Source organism: Branchiostoma floridae, chromosome 2 (assembly GCF_000003815.2).
Source record: "Branchiostoma floridae strain S238N-H82 chromosome 2, Bfl_VNyyK, whole genome shotgun sequence".
In the NCBI taxonomy this organism is placed as follows: Eukaryota; Metazoa; Chordata; class Leptocardii; order Amphioxiformes; family Branchiostomatidae; genus Branchiostoma; species Branchiostoma floridae.
In genome coordinates this window covers 31,903,779-31,918,353 of record NC_049980.1, presented here as the reverse complement: position 1 = coordinate 31,918,353, position 14,575 = coordinate 31,903,779, and the positions used below count along the sequence as shown (strand labels likewise).

Genomic DNA, 14,575 nt, shown 5'->3' with positions numbered 1-14,575 from the left:
TATCATTATGTGTTTCCAAATACTTATATTTACTTTCTACCCCTTCCCTTGGGGAAGCCACCGTATACTGATGTTCAGAAGGGCAAAATATGACGACAACAAAGTGCCATGTGGTAGATATTGATGGAAGGCTTACAGTTTATAGACTTTCCCTCGTATTCGATAAGACATTGAACACTCTTGCAATCGTCTGTACTACGTAAACGATTTCCTTATATGTTCATATTGAATGCATCTTGCTTTGTCTCCAGCTCATCTGTTACCATGACAACCCTTTCACGTGGGGAAACAACTCACACATCATCAACTCTGGTGCCTACGACATCTCTCTGATACCATCGAGCTTTTCCCCCGGGGAAATAACAGACACAGAAGAGGATATCCTGATCACCATCGCCACTAATGGAGCGGACTCTTCCAGCGGACTGGTTCATGAAGTAGATTCCATCGGCAATGGGAGCGTGGTGCACCATGCGTTCAACATCTCAGACGTAGATGATGCTTTCGTCGTCCAAGTCACTGCGCTGAACAGGAGTTCCAAAATATCCGTGTTCGGCAGAGGAGGAGGCTTGGCCCATAGTAAAAACTGTGAAGTATGTTTGACCTGGCAAGACTGGAAACCGACTGCCTCCCATCATGGCGCTCCTGAGTCTAGGTCTGTCGTGTTTTTCGTGTCGGGAAAGAATCATACCGGAAAGTATTCTGTCGGAGTACAGGTTGCTGGTAAGAACAACCCCTACTTTGTACAACGTAATTCAAAATAAGCTGAGCTGGTAGATAGGTAAGATCAGCTGAAATTTGTCAAAGTGACCGACAGGATGGCAAAGCGAGTAGGAACAGGTCAGAGTGGAACACAGTGATCCATAAACGAGGGAGAATAGTGGCAGTTATATAATAGGTAATTACTATTACAGGCTTGAATGTACATGTACATATCTTTATGACATTCAAATTTTAACGTCTATCTAGGTATTGACGATGTCTACCAAGATGCAGTCGATGACGGCGTACTTCTTGTGGACCCTGCTGACCAGTCCGGCCTGAATGGAACCCAGTTCTACAGCCTGAAGGTGCTGCGTCTGAGCTGTCGTTATTGGGCGGAGGACACAGAGAGCTGGCTTCCCAACGGATGTAGAGTAAGATCTATTAACCATGGTTATTTGTGTCAGTTTCGTCGCTACTCCCACCTAATCCGGTCATGAGTTCGAATGCTTTTGTAATCTAGTAATTTGAACACGTGTGTGAGTTCTGCTGCACTTACCTATACTTCGTAACAGCTGCTGGGTAACTAGACATCCGCACTGGCTGTAACTGTCAAGTCGTGGCATAAAGGGTGTTCTGAAATAAAGGAAAGCAGGACACAAGTACTTGTGCGTCAGCAGGAAGACGTTTATTTCCTTACACTCATGTGAAGCTAACGACTGCTGAGCAATCGGGACCTCAGTTAACATGGCCTGAAGAATTCGTTAGAACTTGTTTAAAATTCGGGTCGGAGAAATTCTTAACTTTTCCATAACATCTATGTCGTCTCGACAGGTACATCCGACCTCCACAGTCACCGAGACTGTCTGCGCCTGTAATCACATGACAGCATTCGGGGCTGGCTTTGTCACCGCGCCAAACACGATTGACCTGACCACCGTGTTTGACAAGTTCTCGGACATAGGGAACAACGCAGGGGTCCTCGCCACCGTGCTGACGACTTTGACTCTGTACTTTGTCGTGGTCATGTTTTTAAGGAAATTTGACAAAGTCGGGACGAAGAAGGTAAGAAAACATTGTTGCCTCTTCTAAATGAGACAAATGATATACTTCTTGTAGTATTACAATTTCATCCAACAAATCTACAGTTTCTTAGTCACCTGAAACGAAAGGAAACAGCATGTAAAACACACATGGAAATATTAGTCAATCATCGAAGTAAAGTGATCTGATCCTCGAAGCCTGCTGTTGATGTACCCACGGGTGTAATCTATTGCAATAGTAGACGTGTGCTAACGGACGATTTTATCCTGCTAAATAGTTGTCTTTTCTTTGGCAGTTGATTGTCCATAGCCTACCAGACAACCGCTCCACGGACACATATTATTACAAGATGACAGTATACACCAGTCATGGCCGAGGATCTGGAACTAAGTCCAACGTGGCCTTCTCATTGTTTGGTGACAAAGGGAGTACTGGAGTTAGGGTGTTCAAGCAAGACCCGGGTGTAAGGATTCAGTAAATCCTTAAGTTGCTTCATTGAGCGTTACTTTGGCTGAACCTAGACCTAGGATTTATTTGTTGATTGACATACTTTGTTATTGACCACGCAGAATATGATAATTAAGCAATTCGTTAATAACAGCAAAACCCAATGACATCAGAGGACTGACATAAGTCCATAAGCTTTTTAAAACTAACCCGTTTTACAATCATCCATTTTAGACCTTTCAGGCTGGTGGCGTGGATATCTTCTTGATGGCTGTAGAAGAAAGTCTTGGTGATCTTCAAAGACTTCAGATCTGGCACGACAACCAGGGCGGCGACGACAGGGCCTGGAAGCTAGATAAAGTCATCGTAAGAGATCTGCAGTCAGGAGATACGTGAGTACTATAAGTCATGCAATCAGACAGAATGCCCATTAAACTATCGTAAGTTACCACTTGCATTCACAAATTCTAAACATTTGATGACCATATCGCATGTTTATATGTTAAGCATAAAACTATCCCATATCAAGTTAGTACAACTGAAAGCTGACTAAGTGACCACAAGCATTTAGGATCCTGTCTATAGTTACCACCTGTCCACATAGACCAGGTTGTATTGGTTTCTTGAATTGTATGTTTTTACTTACCATCTTTGTTTTGTCTTACAGAACCAGTTTTCTGTGTAGCCAGTGGCTCTCACTGGACCACGGGGACGGTAGAACGAACCGGATTCTTCCTGCTTCAACAGAACAAGATCTGTCGTCCTTTCACCTTTTCACTACAAAGGCAGCCGGCGATTTTAGAAATGAGCACATCTGGCTCTCCACCTTGTTCTGCCCCAGGGGAAGCCATTTCAGCAGGGTTCAACGTCTCTCCTGTGGACTGTGTATCATCTACACCACCATGATTGCCAACGCCATGTGGTACAGAACGGAAGACAGCTTGCACCAACCGACAGTGGTGAATCTTGGGATAGTTTCCTTCACCCTTCACGAGTTGTACGTCAGCACGATGACGTCATTGTATGTCCTCCCAGTAAACGTGCTCCTCATCCAGCTCTTCAAATGGTACAAAGAAAAGAAACAACCGACCAAGAATCCCGTGCATGTCGCAGAGAAAAGAAACATCAGGGCTTTGCTTTTGAAAACTCAATCGTCCTCCCAATTTCTTCCCCATGGATTTGTGTACGTGGCCTGGTCAGTCCTGGTCCTCATCTGCGGTGTATCGGCGTTTTTCACCATTCTCTACAGCCTGGAGTGGGGACCTGAGACGGCAAACGCATGGCTGAAGACATTCTTGATGTCCTTCGTGCAAGATGTCTTTGTAGTTGAGCCAGTCAAGGTAAGAGTTCCCTGATGTTCATGACTAATGTCATCACAACAATCATTTATTCCGAAAATAGCATCGTCAGGTTGGTAGAAAATATGAGTTTTCTTTAACAAATGAGTTTAAAATATGAGTTTTCCCTCTCACCTGCTGACTTTTCGATACATATCAGATATCGCCCTCAGAGCTTCTGACTGGAGTGCTTCTCGCCGCTCCATGTAGCCGATGAAGGTAATTTTTTTCGAGAGTCAACCCGGCACTGATGAACCGTGGCGAGGGACGATACAAACTTAGCGACCTTTGGAATTGTGTTCTCGCCGCAAAAGCGCCACCTACATCGACTCATATTGCGGCGATAAAAAGTACTCCAGTCAGAATCTCTAAGGAAGACTCCACATGCTCACCTATCATTCTTCTGCCCCCGCAGATACTGGCTGTCTCTGCCCTGGTGTCCTTTGTCTTCAAGAAATCCGCGGTGGTATCGACTCGGGATGACCACGTCAGACAACACGTTGACGTGGAGGATTCCAGTCCGTCAGAAGGCGGCCTGTTTGCCTGGATATCTCACCGTGCGACCATGAGAGGTTTGCAGCACTTTGTAGTATTGGAATCCGTGAGTGCCAAGTCCTGGCGGGACATAGTCTACTGATTGCCACTGAAGATATACGAACTATTTTTATATCTACCAATATGATAGATGTTGCAAATGATAAAGAACGGCTTCAGAACTGCCTGCTTGTTGAGAAGCTGCCATAACGACCAATTACGCCATCACCATTTACAAAAATGATTACTTGATAAGGGTTCAATCTTGTAAAGTGATATATTTTATGTAAATGTACTTTCAAATCAATTATAAAGTGAATGTGAAAATTGATGGCTCTGGCGAAAATCCATGTATATTTCTCCTTTTCACCAGTGGCTAAACAGCAATTGCAGAAAGTTCTCTGGAAACATCACCAAGCGGATAAATCTTCGAGAGAGCAGAAGAAAAGAGAAGAGACAAGAAAGAGCACAGACAATGTGATACAAGAGGTTATCAGTTTCTTCCTGTTCGTGGTGATTCTGCTATTTGTGGCCAATGGCGGTACAAACGTCTACTCTCACCACGCGTACAACACGATAGGGGGCCTCTTTCAAACGGATTTTGATCAGGTTTGATTCCCTTTTAAAAGCTTTTTAAGCAATAAAATATTGTTTATGCAATGCCTTAACATGTATTTGCACGAGTCACATACACTAACATCATACAGAGGATCCCCTGCTAGCTGCATTAGTCACTAGTTCCTGGTACTTCTGCGATTTCTTTTCATGTGCCTCTTCTATTCTGTCCTCCCAGGAGACTGATCGTTCCGACAGCATCTGAGTTAGTTCCACATTACCCTTCCTCTTTCGACCCCCGGGCTTACTGCCCGAGCCGTCCGGTTTTCTTCCTCCCGCTGTCTTAAACATCTTTATAGATCTTTTTTTTTTCTTCCCCTTGGACCAGCTTTGCCCCAGCTCTGACTGCCTTCCCCAAACCCTCTCCTTCCCTGGGTATATTACCCCGAAAATATCTTTGTGTTTCAGCCTGCTTCTCACTGCCCACTTTCTCTCTGCCTTATCCCTGCCTGGCTGACCTTTTCATCTCTACTCGCTTAAGGCAGTACTTGAGGCCTTGCGTTCGCTACTTTAAGCTTGTCCTCCATTGATAGTAGTTTTGCCGACTTGCTGCGCAGGCTAATGCTTGACATCCCTGGTGACCCACCCACTGTAACCTCCTTTAATAGGTGTCTTTGCAAATGTTTTTCGGACGTAAAAGTTCACCTCTGCATTCACAGATCCAAACGGCGGATGACTATTGGTCGTGGGCGCGCGATGTCCTTGTTCCGGGTCTATTCCAGGAACGACATTACAACGGTGATAAACTCGGTTGGAGACGGAAGCGTTTCATCAGTGACACCGCTTCTTACAGGATCGGAGCTGCACGCTTCAAGCAGATACGAGTAAAACGCCGTAAGACTTTATGTCCTATGTTCTTCTAAATAGGATAGAACATGATAAAGGTATGATGGATGCATGGGATTTTCAGTCCATCAGTACAAAATTAATATACATCTTTTTTTAATAAGCTGCGTTGTTTCTCTAAAACAAAAGTTGAGAAACCAAAGCTGACCATTGAAACAGACACAAAACACAACAACTACAAAGTCCTCATTTTTCATATAGGAGGATCCATGGTAGTCATGCAGCTCATCCCATGCTGTCTTGCTTGCTTCAAGCGTAGATAAGTGAATACATGTTGTTTCTTCCATCTACTCCAAAGGATCCTGTGGCTTTCACCAGCGCTACACCAGCCTGTTCTTGAACCAGGAATGCAACAGCGGGAACTCCTTCTCAGACGGGGAAACGCGAGACTTTTTGCCCGGATGGAGACTCCTCTCCTCCTCCAATTTGTCCGAAGATGTCCCTGAGCAATCCCCCTGGACCTACCAGATCCCCGACTCTGGTGGCGAGCTACCCGTGATGGCAGACATTGCCACGTACGGCTCGGGAGGTTATGTTGCCGGAGTAGGCAGGAACAAAGATGCCGCCCTCGCTGACATCGCTGACCTGAAGGAAGCCGACTGGATTGACCGCTATACACGCGCTGTCGTCGTGGAGTTCACAGTTTATAACGCCAACATCAACTTCTTCAGCACGATGTCGTACACGGTGGAGTTCCTCAACATGGGAGGGGCGGTGTCGTCACGCTCTATCCGGACCTACCGCTTTCATCGGTTCGTGGGCCCAGCTGGGTATATAATCCTGGCTCTGCACATCCTTTACGTGGCGTGTTTCCTGTACATGCTATACAGGGAAGCAAAAATGATGAAGGAACAGGGGAAAATGTACTACCAACAACCGTGGAACCTTCTGGAGATTGTCAACATCCTGGTTTCTTTCAGCGCATTTATCGTGTTTGCCGTCGACTACATTACATCGAGGAGAACTCTGGACAAGCTATTTTATCACCATGGTAACAACCTCTATGATTGATTTGCTTCGAAGATTTATCATATGGCATCAAACATCTAGGTGAACGACGTGAGACAGAATTAAAAAAATCCATATCAATAGTTCATCAGGTTGGCAAAATACAGTAATTGAACATAGTCTTCTTTTGTTTACAACCCTCTTTTATTCCTCTGCAGATGTTTACAACTTTACTTATCATCGATAAAAACTGTTCATTATGCACCGATGAAGACGACATCTGGTTAAAACGTCTGCATAAGAATAAAAGAGGGTTGTGTAAAGAAGACTGTTCAGCTTGTAGAAACGTTAACTAAAAGTAGTTATAGTTGACTAAAAGTATAGTACATTTCATGATGCCATTCTTTTTTCTTACTCCTTAATTTAGACTCGTCGAAGTTCATCAGCTTCGATCTTGCTTCCTTCTGGAACCAGGCGTTTGTTTGGACAGTGGCCACCGTCGCCTTCATCAACATCTTAAAGTTTCTTCGCCTCCTTCGCTTCAACCCGCTCATGTCTGTCTTCATGACGTCACTGCGGCGCATGTTACCAGAGGTTGCTGCCTTTGCCTTCTATTTCACCCTCCTGTTTATGTCATTCGTGCAGCTGGGACACTTGGTGTTCGGACTGAAAATACAGGTGTGGCCGGTTTATTGTTTCTGGTTTCTTTGGAAGATTATTTTCTATCATCAGTGACACTGGCCACATGTCTTAATCCCTTACCAATCTATAAAATGCTCTAACGTCAGTACATTTGTACCAGAATAAGGGCAGGATGTCCTAGGGTTAACTTAGAAATCCATATCATTTTCCTGTACGAAGCATTATGACAAAAAACAAATAGATAAAAAAGCTGCATGAAGCACATAGATGAAAGTGGAACAATGTCATCAGTATTTGAAATAAGGTAACCTTTGCTTTGATCAATGGAGGACGGTCGCAAGACGCTTGATGTGTGAAATGCGTTTTATAGGAATACTCAACGATTGCCGCATCAGGAAAGAGTCTCTTCGTCTGTGCACTGGGGACTTTCAATTTTGATGAAATCCTAAGCACCAGTAGAATTATCGGGCCCATGTTCCTGTACGCCTACCTGTGCATCGTCTTCATCATCATCATCAACATCCTGGTGGCCATCATCAATGACGCACTTGTGGTCATGAGAGGGTTCACGCCGCCTCCGGAACATAGGGAGATTCTGGACGAGTTGTGGAGGAGGCTTGCTAACTTCATTGGCCTGGCAAACTCTGCAGGTCGGGGTAAGATGACTTATTTATAACTTTGGGATCATTTAAGATTGCGGCAAATTTCATTCTGTTTTCCACATGCACAGAAAAAAAAGAAAGTCACTCCCCTCTTAACATCATAGAGCACACACTTAACAGAAAAACGTAAGCCATTTCGGCTTCTACTGTTTCAAAACAAGTTCACTCAAGCACGTTAAAATCTTAAGTCGGCATTAAGACTAGATTAGTCAAATGTTACATTGTTTGTCATTGTCTGTTAGTCTTTTTACTGTTACTTGTAAGCAGCCTTCGGCAAGAATTTGAAATAAACCTTGATAACCTAGCACAGCACCAAGGTGGCAAAGACGCTTATCCTTGTTTATTTTATTTTTGCTTATCCTTGTGTGTCCATATCATAAAATGCACATTTGTGCGAAATAAAATCGGTAGCACTATCTATGATTCCTACTTGTGATGTAATTGTGTAGGTGTTTATTTTACTCCCCCTCACGCGATGACAATGTTTTATAGAGGATGACATGCTGGCATCGGAAAGACTGGATGATCGTTTGACTCGACTGGACCTTCTAACACGGGCCATGAAGGAGAGACAAGTCGCAGAGAATGTGATGCGAAAGTTCTATCATGGTTTACATAAGAAATGATGTAGTCATTGGTAGAATGATGCAGAAGTTGTAGAAATAATGACATATGCAAGACTGATATTACAGGACGTCGTATCAATTATATGTGCTGAATTTAGTGTTTGTTACAGACAAAGGTCGTTTTTGTCACGACAGAACAAGATTTATTCAGACTTATGTTTGTTCGTGTTACGGAGCTGACGCCTAGAATATTTGATTATGTTGTTATATATTTCATGTGATAGACTATATAATGTAAGGTTATGAATTATAGACATGTATATCATGCACTGTTAACGAGGTTCAATATTGTTAAAAATTTAAGCTCGAAACTATTTAGAGAGACGCGACTTGAAGTTTGTGAATTTGGTGTCAGTTGTTTGTGTAAAGTTCTAAATGCTAGTACATGAAGATTTAATGTATAGTTATTTTATTACTGTAGCGTGCAATAAGATCACAACTTGTACATAACGGCCTTTAGACTGCATGAATAGATCGGTAACAAACGTTTACGGCTAATAATTCTTACGACCCGAAATTGTACCGAAAGTCAGTTAACTCCATAAGAACATAGTACATGCCATAAACATAGACGGCATTGCAATGTATAAATATAACTAGAGTTCCACGACCCCATACCTTCGCCAAATGATCCTAACCTTTACAACTGCTGTATTAATTGTTTGTCATTAATTACTAGTATGCTAATAAGGTTCTTCATTTGCATAAATGATATTACTTGATCATCTCCACTAAACAACAGACATACACAATCTATGTTAAGAAAGAAGGCCTTTATCGTACTTTCTGATAATTCATGCAAATGAGGACGTCATTTGCATAATTGATATTCAACGATGTTCACCTGTACATAACTTCCAAATGCTACAAGTACGAACTTCCTGTCATTTACCACAATGACATTATAGCATTTTCTCATTAATTATGCAAATTAGGTCTTAATTTTGCATAATATCTATCTATCAGTATTCTTCTCCTTTTCAGTTACAAATGTCTAATATTGCAATGATCCTATACTGGAACTGAGCGTGTTTACACGATTTCCTAATTAATTGTGCAAATTAGATACCAATTTGCATAATTGATATTAATTATATGAAGCATTGCTTAAGCTATCTACGTACCAAAAATCATAACAACTTTCAATCCCTTCTTCAGTTATTCCCTTTCAAAGTCTGACACTAAACCTGCCCTGCAGTTCCAAAACAAGCCGCTAAGGGGATCCAAACTTACCCCACTTGCTCTTGGCATCAAGAGCTGTCTACCACTCAAAAATCATAGCATGTTCAGAACTCGAAATATCAAACCAGGAAGTTCCGCTGCAGTACCGTAAAAGGCTGCTAGGAGGCCCAAAATCTAGTCGTTTCCAGGTCTACTCACATACCGAATATCAAAACACTCCATCCAGGTGTTCTTGAGTTATGCTGGTCTTCTACATACATATATACATACATACATACATACATACATACATACATACATACATACATACATACATACATACACACGCTACACAAAACATAACCTTCTTGGCGAAGGTAATTAAGATTCTAAAACAACAATCCTGACTCGGAGACCACACTTCCTTGCAACAAGTCTTAAGACGACAGCGCGCGGGGCAGGCAATAATACGCATATGACGTAAACTCAAACAAAAGCAAGTTCTCGGGTTTCGTGAACAAACATCTACAGCCAATCAACGCAGCTTGAATAGGTCACGTGCCTGCACTAGTTGAACAATGGTTATATCAAAGGTCACCCTCGGAGTAGTTACCTGCGTCAAGGAGGAAGTAGAACGAAAAGAGGCGTGTTAACGTCTGGACACTTCTGGAATTTTGCTGTCCACAAGTGCGGAAAATCGTCTTGAGGTAAGGATATTTTGCTCGCTGTTCAAGTATACGTACAGCGGCTGACGGTCAGAAGTCTATATCATAACAACCCATATCTTTGTTTTGAGTCCCGGAAGTCAAGGGAAAAGTGGGCTTCTGATTATACCTACCTGTGAGTAGTTACCTTTTGTAGTTGTTTAAATGTCTCTGTCATTATATAGTTACAGTATCAGCATTGCCCATTACCAAAATTGTGGATTACCAAAAATAGTTAAAATTCATACAATGTTAATCACACACTTGTCCCTTCACAAATGATTTTTACAATGGAGATATTTTTACATTCATACAATCGACGTATGTGTGCCAAGTACTACTCGTCTCCATTGTTATCTCATCGAGTTTGTCAGGTTTTGAAGAATGCCCCTGATACCCCTGTCACATTATCCACGATCTTCGGGCGTATCAATGGAAGATCGGCCATATTTAAGATCGACAGAGGGTTGCGCGTATTTTTTTCACATGAAAACCGCCCCTGTCACATATAAGCCATACTTTGTACCTTGTACAATTGCTGTGCAATAAAGTTATTATTATAAGCGAGGCTCGGGCGATTGCCGCAGAATCGTCTTCCGATCGATGTTCGCCAAATGCGACAGGGGTATGAGTAAAATTCTCTCACGGGGATGCCCTAACATCGGCTCCCGGTCCATCCGCCTTGCCGTGGTGTGAGAGCCCGAATGTACCAATCTCCCAGTCCCGGGGTAGGTGCCACATTCCTACTCTGTAACCTCGAATGAGGGGGTGGAGCTTGGGTAGTCGCTAAAGGATGGACCTGCAAGCACCCCAACCCAAACCAGCACGTCTCCATCTCCATGGTGCCGCTGGAGAAGGCGGGTGCCCAAAGTGCGTGGGTCCCAGGCCGCATCCTGCGATCCACCTTAAACAAATTCACGCAAAGGCTTTCATGCCAGAACTATGAGTAAAATTCCCTCATGGATCGCCGACATTTTACGCAGAAATTGACTTTTCATTAGTGTACAATGTCATAGTAACTAGTAAGCTACTCCAAGAAAACACGTCCATTTAGAGCTCGCCAACACGTCGGCCGAGCTAAATTCTTGATTTGTAAAGCCCGTTTGAAGACAGTCTTTTCCGTAACAACAAAGCTGAATCTTACAACACACTGCCACACATGCACGATTATCCCTAGAATGAGTTTGCTATCGCACTCTTAAGTGTAATAAAATGCCTTAAATTGTTCTTTTTACTTCCCTCATTAGATTGACGCCTTAACAGGAAACGCAGCACAAACGTTTGCCTTCCTTGGAAAGAGACGGAGGACGCTACCAACTTCCAACCACCTTTGACTAGTTGCTACAGTATCCCCAAGCCGATCTACCGGTGGCAAGGCAGTTTCCGACCAGTATCCAATAGGCCACCGGAGGTGTGCCCTCACTCAAACAGGAAGGAGATTTCTTTTTAAAACTGCTGTCGTTGCCCCTCCTTGTTGCCCAATCAAACTGTGTTTGCTAAATAGTTGCTAATTACTAGTACCCTCCGTCGGTTTCGATTGATCAAACGACCTGAAGAGCCTGCAACAGACTTGATATGTAGCCCCTAAACACCACGACGCATAGCCTCCATCAGGCCTTCCTACGGGTGCACGGAGATAGCAGAATTCGGAAAAAAATTGGGAAGGAATTGCCAGGGGAGTCAGTCCACGCTTAGGTTCATGTTCCCCCTCATGCGCGGCCGGTCAACTCCTCTGGTAGCAAAACTGACCCCTGGCAAATCAAATTCTCTTTAATAGCCAGCGTAGACGGTCTGGTAGAGATTAATGGCGCCGACGAAGGACGAAAACTTCAAAGGGAAGTACCGGTTCGTTCGGCGGGATGGGAAGCTGCTGCATGGGGAGGAGGCGGAGGAGGAGAGTGCGAACGTCTTCGCAGAAGAGGTGATGAAAGAGATAAAGCACAAGCAAAGGGAGAAGGACAGACTGCTGCGTCTAAAACATCCAGCCTTAAGCAAAGAAACTCCTCATGATGTGTCTCAGGACACAGACGGTGCCTTTGCAAGGCGAGCTACAAGGAACTCATCAACAGAAGACAGCGGAGAAGAGAGGAAAACATCCAAGAAGCTTAACACCAGCGCACGTGCCGTCAGAAAGCGAGTTCTAAGTGTGAAGAAAAGTGGCGCTTCCACCGAGGTCGACGACCAGGCCAAAGCGTACGCCACAGGTCTTAACGTCGCAGCGCTGACGGCTGACGCAGACCTGACGTCGCTGACGTTATCGCCACAAGCGACAGCTGCGGCCACCGGGCTGGAAGCAAACGTTCTAACGGCACAAGCTTCTGGAGACACCGTGGAAGTCGACGTGCAGGCCAAAGCTGAGGCAAAAGGGGCGGAAGTCGTCGCAGGAAATGTTGACGTGAGGGCGGTAGATGAACATGTTTTCGTCGGGGCCGAAGCTGTGGTGACTGGGGCGGATGTAAAGGTTGGCAACGCCAGCGTTGCCGGAGTCAAGGTCGAAAAAAGAGCCGGTGTGACATTTGAAGGAAAGGCTCTAGAGGTTAAAGCGTTTAACGTAGATGCAGCAGGTGTGAGGGTGGAGGAAGATGTAGGGGTACACATGGGCGTGAAGGCTGTAGAGTTGTCCGCGTTCAACGCACGAGTCAGTGGAACAGAAAACAGTGTAGAAGCAAGAGCTGGTGTCGAGCTTGCCTTGCTGAAAGCCGGAGGGTTCAACCAAGAGAGCGATACAGAAAACCACGGACACGTGTTGGATTTGACACTTTTGGACTTGCGCGTGCCAGGTAAAGGGGGAGGGGGAGCGGCGACCGTAAGGGCAGGAGGGGGTGCCGGTAGTTCCGACAACAGCGAGACCGACAAGGGAAGTTCTTCCGATAGAACACGCAAAAATAGGAGCAACATCAAATGAAATAGAAGGGTCATTGACACTAGGGGGCAGCGGGGGCGATGGTACAGGATTGGCTGCTGCTGGGAGGGGTGTGGAGGGAAATATTGGATATCTTAACGTTCATGAGAACGACAAGAAGGTTTCTCTGGCAGGTTCTGGAAACACCGAAATAGGTGGAAGTGAAACTACTGGCACAGGAGTGAAGTCGAGAGAGCGACAAATTTGTAATGCGAAGGAAGATAGGTTGGGAAACGGTAAATCCAACCCGAAAGCAGGTGATGTTAAACGTAGGCTAGCCGTCCCTGAGGACAAAGTAACACCTCGAGCAATACATGTCATTCCTACTACAGACACTGATGAAGCTGGCCCTGACGGAAACAAAACCAGTGGGCACAACAATCGCACACGTATGAGTAAAATCGACGGACGGCCACGGAAGGATTGTATAGGTAGGACTCCGACTCTCCGGCACATTGGGGCCTCCGCAGGAATTAGTGTCAGGCAACAAAGAGACGGGCAGACGAACGGCAACGAACGGCATCAGGGCGGGGCTCTCGCGAAGTACGAGGATTTGAGCTCGTATGAACTTCAGCAGCGTCACAAGCCTTTCGAACTCCCCGCTATCACGGTCAAGCACAGTAGATCGAAACATGGAGGAAATCGTTTGAACGAAGAAACAAATTGCGATGCTGATGCGAAGGGTTTTGGAACTCAAAAGCCACAGCATTGGCTCGACTCGGATCACACAAAACAATCACAGACACCGACTAAAGGTAAACGTACACAGACTTCTACTCTACCGACGGGAAACCAGAACCAAGGAGAGCCACGGAGTACCACAACTTTAAGTAGGGGTCCGCCTAGTAGTAGTAGACACACCCATCTTAACAGAAGACGAACACCAGTCCGACGCGCTCCAGGAAATGACGAGAGGAAACGGATCTCCAAGTCGGCTGCGAAAGGTAAACAAGGACATGGCAACCAAGAGACCTCTTCTGTCAGATCCAAATTGCCCCCTCTAACCTTCAACGACAGGGTGCTGAATAAAGTAGCAAGCCAAGCGCCACTGCAAACGTCTCAGCCTTCCAGACCTAGATCTAGGAAGAGCTCAGCGTCCAAGTTTCAGACGCTCGACAGAGAAGCTTTGCGGAACAGATTACTTGGGAAATACGCGCCATCGCCAAGTTTAGGTACAGGTGCAACTGGAAAAACGAGTAGCGAAAGGGAAAAGAAGACTCAAGAAGAGACAGTTGTGGTGAAGAAAAAGCCTACGCGGGCTGAACAAGAACATTCACGGTTTTGACACACTCGGAATGGAGACCAGTAAAGGAGTCAAGCGGCTTGGAAGGTATATCCATGGATTCGGTAGCTAGTAGCTACTAGCTAGATCTAACGTCCTCGCCAGTTTCTGCTGGCAGATGAG

The 14,575-nt window shown here is 44.8% G+C and overlaps 2 protein-coding genes across 2 annotated transcripts; both read left to right on the top strand.

Moving 5' to 3' along the window:
* Positions 1-205: 205 nt before the first annotated feature.
* Positions 206-8,403, top strand: LOC118409180 (polycystic kidney disease protein 1-like 2). The gene is made up of 13 exons (XM_035810049.1): positions 206-723; positions 970-1,136; positions 1,537-1,767; positions 2,042-2,209; positions 2,428-2,585; positions 2,861-3,533; positions 3,946-4,102; positions 4,438-4,673; positions 5,339-5,513; positions 5,824-6,516; positions 6,901-7,151; positions 7,486-7,771; positions 8,270-8,403. The coding sequence occupies exons 3-13, from the start codon at positions 1,585-1,587 to the stop codon at positions 8,401-8,403; spliced, it is 3,114 nt and encodes a 1,037-aa protein (XP_035665942.1). The 5' UTR covers positions 206-723; positions 970-1,136; positions 1,537-1,584.
* Positions 8,404-10,179: 1,776 nt separating this feature from the next.
* Positions 10,180-13,200, top strand: LOC118407398. Its single transcript, XM_035807875.1, has 2 exons — positions 10,180-10,271; positions 11,516-13,200. Exon 2 carries the CDS (start codon positions 12,073-12,075, stop codon positions 13,171-13,173), a length of 1,101 nt encoding a protein of 366 aa, XP_035663768.1. The 5' UTR covers positions 10,180-10,271; positions 11,516-12,072; the 3' UTR covers positions 13,174-13,200.
* The last annotated feature ends 1,375 nt before the right edge of the window (positions 13,201-14,575 follow it).